At 42.4% G+C, this 11256-nt stretch overlaps 1 protein-coding gene across 1 annotated transcript; it reads right to left on the reverse strand.

The window, feature by feature from the left end:
* Positions 1–655: 655 nt before the first annotated feature.
* Positions 656–11006, reverse strand: LOC108715047 (ankyrin repeat domain-containing protein 10). Its single transcript, XM_041561764.1, has 5 exons — positions 10262–11006; positions 7186–7380; positions 5182–5375; positions 3590–3718; positions 656–2243 (listed from the first exon to the last, which is right to left on the reverse strand). The coding sequence occupies exons 2-5, from the start codon at positions 7343–7345 to the stop codon at positions 2022–2024; spliced, it is 705 nt and encodes a 234-aa protein (XP_041417698.1). The 5' UTR covers positions 7346–7380; positions 10262–11006; the 3' UTR covers positions 656–2021.
* Positions 11007–11256: the final 250 nt, after the last annotated feature.

Here is an 11256-nt window from a genome sequence, read left to right on the forward strand (position 1 = left end):
TAATAATAAAACAGTAGCTTGTACTTGATTCCAACTAAGATATAATTAATCCTTATTGGAAGCAAAATCAGCCTATTGGGTTTATTTAATGTTTACATGATTTTGTAGTAGAGTTAAAATATGAAGATCCAAATTAAGGAAAGATCCATTATTCGGAAAGCCCCAGGTCCCGAGCATTCTGGTTAACAGGTCCCATACCTGTATAGGGATATCCGACTCCACATATTCCCTTTGAATATGGGTGCTGGGCTCTCTGCACAACTACTATAAAGCAAGAAAGAATGCACCAGATGAATTTGGAACTTATTTACAACACAATTAAATTAAAGCTGGGGGGGGGTTAAATTATGCAAAACATTGATGAGCCAAAACCACCAAAAATGCTCACACTGGAGCACATGTAGAAGTCATGATGTAGAAACATATGAACAAGAGAAATGGTTGGTAATACTAATGGCATATCTCCCAAAATTTTGGAAATAAAAAGAGGGACAAAAAAATTTGCCACCGTAGCGGGGAGCGAATTTTTTTTGACCACACTCATTTTTGTGGCCACACCCCCTAATTACCACGTTAATTTTACAAAATTTGGCATATTCCTGTGGTTTTTTTCAGTTATTACAGTTTTGAAAGGGAATTGCCCTTTAAGCTGTGAGTCTAACTTCTCCCAAGGGATCTGTAATATGTAATATTGTTACAATTACTTATTTGCTCTTTTCAAAATTGTTACAGAATTATTTTATCTAAATCTCCCGGCTGTTCCAGGCTCTCTGCCAAAAGCCAATTAAGTTAGAAACATTGTTTCTTTTTTTAGCTGCTCAGTGCAGAGAAAATCGGGACTTTCCAGTACAAACGTGGGTCTGCGGGTTGATCTGTTGAAAGCGGGACTGTCATGCTGAAAACGGGACAGTTGGGAGGTATGCTAATGGCAAAATCTACAATGGGGAGGGGGGGGTCACTTCCCTACTTTCCGTCGGCACAGTTGAGAGGCACAGTATACAGCATGAACAGAGGCTTCCTTCTCTGCATATGTGCATGGGAGCGGCCATACTGCTTATGCAGCTGTAGCATTCTGCTTAGTAAATGCTCTAATAACAACCACTATGGACCCTGTGATTTGCCTGCAGTCAATGGAGAATGCCAGAGACAAGGAATACAGCTGTTACTGCCCACAGGGCCCATTTATGACGCGAGGTTGTCAATACCAACCATTTAGCAATCCGCTTTCTACTGGCAAATATGCAAAAAAAAAGGGGCATTAAAGGCAGAAAATTGGGATATTCTTATACTTTTCTGTCTATCAAAGTTACAATGAATAATGTGCTCCCCCTAGCACTATATTACAGCCCCCTAATGTGTTTTCCATAAGAAATATTCAGTGTGATGATGAGCATGATGGTCCAAACAAAATGAATTCCTTCCATACGACCATGGAACCCCCAGCAATTTATATATTTGGGTCCTACTACTTCAGGGGATCATGGTCCACACAGGGGGGTGGAGTGAGTACAGTCATGTGACCCATTACCTCTATAGACACACCATTGAACAGCCTTTACTGTCATTCATTATTCTCACCTGGTACAAACCAATTATTACATAATTAAATAAGTAAGTGCTGGGAAATCCATTCATTAAGGTTCATGTTATAGTCAACATCATTGAACAAAAAGGCAATGACTTTGTACTGTAGCTGACAATGTAGTTGGCTGAAGAATCCCAAGAGGTTCTGCAGATGCTGCAGTGACTTGTGTGCTTGGAAGATCGTCTTCCATGATAAATCCAACTATGAACAATTCATTATTCCACAGGGCACTTAGTGTATCCATGTCCCCTGGCACTGGCTGGCCTCTTTAAATTTACATGGTTGTTCTTCTGCCCACAGGTCTATGGGACTTTCTCCCGTAGTCTCCCCTTTAATTGAATATAGAAATGTATCATCTCTGCATAGCTACAACACAAAGCAATTCCTGGAGGCATCTTAAACTGCAGAGAAGCAGCCGTAAATACATTGGCCAGTGCTAGACAGGTTCCTGTAGTACCAGGTCCTCAAACATAAGATAGCACTTCAGGGATTCGGGCAAATTGAAAGTCCTCGCAGCTCTGAGGCGTTGGGGTCCCAGGGTGGCTCGGATCCGCAGACGACTGAGATGCTTCAGAGAGTGGGGCTGCCGTGAACAAGACTCAATCCAGGCAATGAAGCCAACTTGGGAAGCGAGGCGTTTGGGAGGTAATCCTGTTTTCTAAAAGGCAAGGAGCAATTACAAGTATTAAAGGGAGACAATCATTGGAAAACATGTTTTTTTGAAAACACATCAGTTAATAGTGCTGCTCCAGCAGAATTCTGCACTGAAATCCATTTCTCAAAAGAGCAAACAGATTTTTTTCTATTTAGAGGGTTATTTATCATGATCCGAATATCCGAAATTCTAATAATTCGTGGTTTTTGGACTAAAAAAAAAAACAACGAATGTCCGATGAGTCTGAATCCAAAACCCCGGCATCTAAAAGCTCTCGAGGTCCTGTATAAGTCAATGGGGAAGGTCCCAGTGTCTGCGCTGATGTCTGTACCGGTATCCGATGAGTTTGTAGTTTCTGTGCAAAAAAAATCTTAGTTTTTGCGCAGAACTCCGAACAATTCTGAGTTTTCAGGGAAAGCTCCGAAGTTTGCCCGAAGTTTTCGGCTTCTTTTTAATAAATAAGGTCAGTTCAGGCAGTCGGAGTTGATTGGATTTTTATGTTAGAAATACTTCGGACCTTGATAAATAACCCCCTTAATGATCAAATTTGACATGGGGCTAGACATGTTGTCAGTTTCCCAGCTGCCCCCAGTCATGTGATTTGTGCTCTGATAAACTTCAGTCACTCTTTACTGCTGTACTGCAAGTTGGAGTCATATCACCCTCTCCGCTCCCCCCAGCAGCCTAAAAACAGAACAATGGGAAGGTAACCAGATAGCACCTCCCTAACACAATATAACAACTGCCTGGTAGATATAAGAACAGCACGCAATAGTAAAATCCAGGTCCCACTGTGACACATTCAGTTACATTGAGTAAGAGAAACAACAGCCTGTCAGAAAGCAGTTCCATCCTAAAGTGCTGGCTCTTTTTGAAATCACATGACCAGGCAAAATGACCTGAGATGCACCTACACATTACACATTACAACTAAAGAAAATACACTTGTTAGTTCTGGAATGAAATTTAAATGGTAGAGTGAATTATTTGCAGTGTAAACAGTATAATTTAGAAATAAAAACCAGATCATAAAAATCACAACAGAATCCATTTAAACACCGGGCAGGCAATGGACTATGTGATCATAATGAAGTGAGCAACACATATTGATCAGAGCTGGGTAAACCAATATTGTTCCCCCAGCTTTCATCTATAAGAATATAAAGAGGAACCCTGGAATTCAGTGATCGGACTGATGTGGGCATGCGGCTGCAGGTCAAATATCTGTATATGAAGAACTTGTGTGTTGGTTCTCAAACTATGGTCTGTTCTCAACAAGGAGGCTTTCCACATGTTGTTGATACTCATACGAGGGATATGCAGTTAACCCTTACCAATCCATTCCATACCTTGTTTTTATAAGTGATGTCAGCTCCGGCCTGCACCAAGAGCCGTATGCACTCCATTTGCCCACTGCAAGCGGCCAGATACATTGGGGTAACCCCCCAGTTATCCTGCAGGTTGACATCAGCACCGTGCTGGTTGGGGAGAAGAAGAATTTCCATGTTACGGACCATCTGTCAGTCATTTTGCAACACATACAGGGACAATATAGGAAACTGGGTTTTCGGCTCTGCGTACAAGTGGAGTATTGCAAAAAGGAATTCTGTTTTGTAGGGATGGGCACCCTCTGATCTAACAGCAGCTGTGGTGCTCCAAGAAATGTTATATACAGGTATGGGACCTGTTATTCAGAATGCTCAGGACCTGGGGGTTTCTGGATGATGAATCTTTCTGTAATTTGGATCTTCATACCTTAAATATACTAGGTAGTGATAGGCGAATTTTTTTGCCTTGTTTCGCCACAGAACTGACGCCCATAGACTTGTATGGCGCGCCAACATTTTTTATATGCCCATAGACTTTAGTGGGCGTCAGCGACATCTCACCAGCGGCTAATACTAGGAAATCATGTAAACATTAAATAAACCCAATAGGCTGGTTTTGCTTCCAATAAGGATTAATTATATCTTTGTTGGGATCAAGTACAAGCTACTGTTTTATTATCACAGGTATGGGACCTGTTATCCAGAATTCTCAGGACCTGGGGCTTTCCGGATAATGGATCTTTCCGTAATCTAGGTCTTCATACCTTGAGTCTAGTAGAAAACCATGTAAACATTAAATAAACCCAATAGGCTGGTTTTGCTTCCAACAAGGATTAATTATAACTTAATTGGGATCAAGTACAAGCTACTGTTTTAGTATTACAGAAAAAAAGAAAATCATTTTTAAAAATGTGGACTATTTGGATAACGGGTTTCCTGATAACAGATCCCATGCCTGTACAATTAAATAACAATCGAAAGAAGCTCTGTTTTGTCCAAATTTTTAAAAATGTGGACTATTTGGATAAAATTGAGTCTTTCTGGATAACGGATTTCCTGATAACAGATCCCATGCAATTAAATAACAATCGAAAGAATCTCTGTTTTGTCCAAAGGCATTACGGCCAGAAGAAGACAACAGCACAGTGTATGGAAGCCTTCCCATGGTCAATGAGCTTCTTCTAGATCTGTGCCCAGATAAGGAACCTGCCACTAAGAGGGTTAATTGCCTTATAATGTGTATGTTTGTTGTGTGATAAGGAAGATAGATTGTAAGTTCCCTGGGGCAGGGACGGATATAAACAATGAACAATCTGTGTAAATGCACTGTCACTATAGAAATAAAGGACTAGTATTACGCAGCCACTTTACACACGTTAGGAAGCAGATAGGGAAAATACAGTATTGGGTACAATTAACACACAAAGAACATTAAGAGGGTAATATATGAACAGGTGCAATGTTTGTTCCAGTCTATTAACCCACAGGTGCACCGGCTAATTGTTTATTCTGGGGAATTAGAACTGGAGCAAATTTTGCACTGGTGATTGAATTATTCCCGGTGTGTGGCACATGCAGGGGCAATATAAACTGAATGAGAAATTGAGCCCCACCTGTATAAGCAAAAGGGCACAGTCTGGAAACAAGCCGATGGCCGCATGGAGTGGGGTCCCGCCGTGCTTACAGCAGCTGTTTACGTTTGCCCCGTAGTGCAGCAATAACTCCATGGCGAGGCGCTGGCCCTTGTATGCCGCCCAGTACAGCGGCGTTTTTCCATAATAATCTTTCCTGTCAACCAACTCCTTGTCTGAAATACCCAATGGGAGAAACCTGTGGTTAGTGGTGCACTTGGAGACAAGAGCAATGGAAATCGTACAGGAAGATACATGTGTTTTCCTAAGTCTCCTGAGTCATCATTATAACACATACATGTAGGGTTAGATGCACTACCAGGCATAAAGCATGACTTATACCAATATAAATGAAGAAATAAATATATATATATATATTTATAATTCGAAAAGAAGTTCGCACACTCATGGTCTTAAAGAATAAAAAATATATTTACGTTTATTACTGGGAGACTAATGTTACTGGCAAAACGTTAGTCTCCCAGTAATAAACTTAAATATATATTTTTTATTCTTTAAAGGGATACTGTCATGGGGAAAAAAATTTTTCCAAAATGAATCAGTTAATAGTGCTGCTCCAGCAGAATTCTGCCCTGAAATCCATTTCTCTAAAGAGTAAACAGATTTTTTTAACTTCAATTTTGAAATCTGACATGGGGCTAGACATATTGTCAATTTCCCAGCTGCCCAAAGTCATGTGACTTGTGCTCTGATAAACTTCAATCACTCTTTACTGCTGTACTGCAAGTTGGAGTGATATCACCCCCTCCCTTTTCTCCCCCCAGCAGCCAAACAAAAGAACAATGGAAAGGTAACCAGATAACAGCTCCCAAACACAAGATAACAGCTGCCTGGTAGATCTAAGAACAGCACTCAATAGTAAAATCCAGGTCCCACTGAGACACATTCAGTTACATTGAGAAGGAAAAACAGCAGCCTGCCAGAAAGCATTTCTCTCCTAAAGTGCAGGCACAAGTCGCATGACTAGGGGCAGCTGGGAAATTTACAAAATGTCTAGCCCCATGTCAGATTTCAAAATTGAATATAAAAAAATCCGTTTGCTCTTTTGAGAAATGGATTTCAGTGCAGAATTCTGCTGGAGTAGCTCTATTAACTGGTGTGTTTTGAAAAAAACATGTTTTCTGATGACAGGATCCCTTTAAGACCTGAGTGTGTGAACTTCTTTTCAAATTGAATAAAGCTACTGTGGCTCTGCACCCAGGCAAGTGATTACATTATTTCGAGAGTGCTGGCATCTCTATGGACAATATATATAACAGCATTCCGTTTTCATAAACACCTGTCCCTACCTCTGTGATTTACGTGTTCCCGAAATGTTACATCATGATTGCAGTGTAGCATTTAAAGGTATTGGCATTCTTTTGTATTGCATTAATCACTGGCGTGTAGCTTGGCCAGGGCCATTACCAAACACGCAACAAACACTGAACTATTTACACAGCAACAACACGGCATCTTGTGCAGGTTGGTGCAGCAGATCTGAACTTGGGATCTGCCCTGATTAAGTACCTTGTAGGTACGAAACGTGTAGGGCCTATGGAGATGCATTTATACTTTTGACTATAAAGACCTATTTTTGTAACTCGTATATTTGGCCGTCTCTTTTTACCTTTTGAAATTGCCCAGTGGCAATATGTACTTTCTTTCTTCCACCAACCGACATCTCCTAAACCATGGAATTCTTGGTAAAATAAGTGGTGCTTTGCATGACAGATATGGAAGGGCTTGTAACTACTTTTTTCCTAAATAAGTTTGTACAATAGGGGAGACTGAGCCTCACAGCGAGATCATTTTAACTCCATATACCCACAGCAGATTATCTGTTCTGCGCACACACATATTGGGCTTCATAGGGTCTGTAATAATGCTCCCACGACCCACAGCCCATTGAGGTAGGATCAGGTATATCGGGAGACCATCTCACATTCTATATATCAAAGGCAGAGCACGAATATAAACACAAACCTGTGGTGCTGAGTAAAACGCATAGCTTCTCCATGTTCCCTCTGCTGGCCTCATAGTGAATGTCTGTCCACTTGTAGTTGTAACTGGGGGCCACTTGATAATGTCTCACCTGGGTCTTGGTGCAGGGAGACTTGGACAGGGAGCTGATGTAGAAACCCATCTGTCTCAAGGGGAGAGACACTCACTCTGTGACATCTGGTGAGGCAATGAATAGAGTAGAGAAGAGTCAGACAGCAGGTTGGTGGTTCCTACACATGGTCCAACTAGTTATGCGCTACCATTATATCATTTTGTCCAAGAACAGAAGAAATCAAATTGTAATGTAACCTAATTTGCATAAATGTTGGAGTTACCAGGCATACCGGGCCTCAGTGCCAGATTGAAATGAGTTTGCCTAGGCCCCCAGCATCAAAGAGCCTCATGACATCACTCGTTGAACATGATCCAACAAATGAGATCTGCATGAAGAGTCCAAATGATCACATGATACTTGCACCTCACACACCCACTCGGAGCAGAATTGCAGATTGTTGACCATCTGTCCAAGTGAAATGCTTCTTATTGGGCATCCAGTGTGTCAGTGCAATGGGATCATGTCCGTCCCAGACAATCAATCTGATTTGTTGGATCTGCAAGAATGGAAATTTGCATATGGTCGGCGCTTGGTCCCATGCACAAGATTAAAAGTGGCCATACACGCTACAATTACGATATTTCCCACAAACATTGGACGTGTGAAGGATCTTTCATCCACTTTACTAACGTTAAAGGGATACTGTCATGGGAAAAACATTTTTTTTCAAAATGAATCAAGAAATAGTGCTGCTCCAGCAGAATTCTGCACTGAAATCCATTTCTCAAAAGAGCAAACTGATTTTTTTATATTCAATTTTGAAATCTGACATGGGGCTAGACATATTGTCAATTTCCCAGCTGCCCCAAGTCATGTGACTTGTGCTCTGATCAACTTCAATCACTCTTTACTGCTGTACTGCAAGTTGGAGTGATATCACCCCCTCCCTCCCCCCCCCCAGCAAAAGAACAATGGGAAGGTAACCAGATAGCAGCTCCCTAACACAATATAACAACTGCCTGGTAGATCTAAGAACAACACTCAATAGTAAAAACCCATGTCTCACTGAGACACATTCAGTTACATTGAGAAGGAAAAACAGCAGCCTGCCAGAAAGCATTTCTCTCCTAAAGTGCAGGCACAAGTCACATGACATGGGGCAGCTGGGAAATTGACAAAATGTCTAGCCCCATGTCAGATTTCCAAATTGAATATAAACAAATCTGTTTGCTCTTTTGAGAAATGGATCTCAGTGCAGAATTCTGCTGGAGCAGCACTATTAATTGATGCGTTTTGAATTTTTTTTTTTCCCCCATGACAGTATCCCTTTAAGAGCTCCGATATGCAGGTAAGAATAAAAAAAAAACATATCTTTAGCTCTATCTGATGATTCAGTAGCCCTTAACATCATCATGAGATGTAGATTCCCAATTTTGGGAAGGCTGGTCTTTTATGTGTGTTTACAAACTGCTAGGACTGCCCTATGTGTCTGATAACAGAATGTCATTTGTTTGTTTCCATTACCAGTTATGAAACAAATTGTTTTCAATAGGCAGTTTGCCTTCAGTGAAGGAATGTAAACTATTTACTGGTATCCACCCACACTGTTCATAGCAACCCGCTTATCTGTATGAATTTCGGAGTGAAGTGTGAATAAGATGGAGGCCTAAATGAAAGATAAACAATAAATAATCATCATAATACAAATTCAGCTTTCAAATTTGCTTTCAGGTTGCTGCAGCCACTAACCCTAGCAACCAGACAGAACTTTACATATCAGTCCTTGGAAACTGTGTGACGTTGGACTAAAAGGCAAATATAAGAAGAAACAGAAAAATAATACAGTAGATGCCCATCAGGGAGAAATGCAGGTCATACAGTACATTAAAGCAATTGTTTGCCTTTAAGTTAATGTTACGCAATGAGAAATTACTTGCCTTCTTCTTCTGACTCTTTTCAGCTTTCAAATGGGGGTCACTTACCCCGGCGGCAGTGAAAACCCCCAAAAGAAAACAATGCTACAAATGTATTGTTATTGTTACATTTCATTATTTCTATTGAGGCCTGTTCTATTCATATTCCAGTTTTCCATTCACACAGATAAATTCTGTCCATTTCGGCTCATATGGTTCCTTCTCACTTCCCTAGACTGTTTCTTTCCCCCCCTCTGGGGCAAATTGGAGAGGCTTCAAATAGGGATTTTTTTTTTGCCTTCCTTTGGATCAACTGACAGTTAGGCAGGTTATAAATTGACTTAAAAGGTTGAACTTGATGTACATTTGTCTTTTTTTCAACCTAACTGTTACTAACTTACTAAGCAGTAACATAATTTGTATGTGATTTTTTGGCCGGAAGCAGCGGTGCGTGAGCTGCCAGGGGGGCCTGAGGGGGTGCGGACCCTGGCCCAATTGCACACCCTACTTTCCCTGTAGTTCCACCACTGTTACTAAGTTACTATGCATGGAGGCACACAGTGTCGGACTGGCCCACCGGGATACCAGGAAAACTCCCAGTGGGCCCAGGTGTCAGTGGCCCTCCTGCTCCTAAACTTTTGGCTTATTTCAGGGCCATTTCCTATTTCTATGAGAATAAAGAGGCTAAATAGGTGGAATAATAGGTTATAGTATGTAAAGAAAAGAGAATAGGCGAATAGAGGTGGAGTGAGGAGAGGAAGAAAATAATCTTAGAGTGGGCCCCTGGTCTAAAGGTTTTTGGGTGGGCCCCTGGTCTAAGGATCTTCGGTGGGCCCGTGTCCCAGTCTGACACTGGAGGCACAAGCTGGTCTAGTGGAGGCGCAAGCTGTTCTAGTTGCACTACCCCCCCCCCCCAACAGCTGAACTACAACTGCATGGGATGGTGAATGTGCATTTTGGCCACAGCTGGAGGATCACACTTCAGTACAAGCATCCTCATCATCATCATCATCATCATCAGTTACCCCCCTGTGCTTTTCCCTTGCTGCCCCAGAGCTGGATGTGTTGCCATACACTGAGAAGTACTCACCATATCCAGTCTCTGTCCTGCTTGGGGCACGTGCCAGGCTCTGCAATGTCTCTCTGTTCTGATCTTGCAGAATCCCAGTGGAACTGAGCTTAGAGGGGTCTCTTATTGGTGTGAGCTGCTGGCAGACAGTTGTGGGTAGAGGAAGACTGGCAGTGCCTGGGGGGCACATAGACACGTTCCCTGGCCTCCCCCTGCACACAGACTATGGGGCTTATCTAGGGACTGTGCTGTCCCATGTAGGGTAAAACTGACAGTTTGTATCCGCTGCCAATGGGCACAGGAGTTTTCTCAGCAAACGGCGCTAATACAGAGCAGCCACCCCTACTGCCGCCCCCCTGCCCATAGCACCCGACCCCCTCCTCCCTCTGGGGACTCTGACATTTGGATCGGGATCCGGTGAGTCCTCCTGCCCCGGTTCGGATGGTGCCGCCAGCCCCGCACTGTCCGCTCTCCTTCTCCCGTTGTGCCTTGGGCGCAGTCCGTGGCCGCTCTCCAGGGTGCTGAAAACAGCCCTCACCGCGCATGCGCCGCGCATAGTAACTGCCAGCTGAGACGCAGCCCTGGCACAGAGTGGAGGGTACAGAATGGCATCGCCCCCTGCTACTGCCGTCTAATGGCATCTATAGTTACATACGAGCTGGGGCTTAGGGACCTCACAAGCTAAACCTTATTATTCCATTTAGGACTAGGACTACATCTCCCACCATTCATGGCTGCCTGCAAAAACTTGTAGTTGGGGGATGGTTAGATGGGCAAACACTGGATTTGGTTAGCGAATTTCACTGACTGCACCTCTGTTATTAGCTCAAAAAAAAAAAAAATATATATATATATATATATGAGGGATGAACCCAATCCACTATTATTCATCTGAATCCTGAGCCAAATTTGAAACCTAATTTGCACATGGAAGGGTTTAAATAAATTTGAGGTCTGTGTCACATGATTTTAAGTAGGGATGCACCAAATCCACTATTTTGGATTCGGTCGAATCC

This window comes from Xenopus laevis, chromosome 4S, assembly GCF_017654675.1.
Source record: "Xenopus laevis strain J_2021 chromosome 4S, Xenopus_laevis_v10.1, whole genome shotgun sequence".
Classification (NCBI taxonomy): domain Eukaryota; kingdom Metazoa; phylum Chordata; class Amphibia; order Anura; family Pipidae; genus Xenopus; species Xenopus laevis.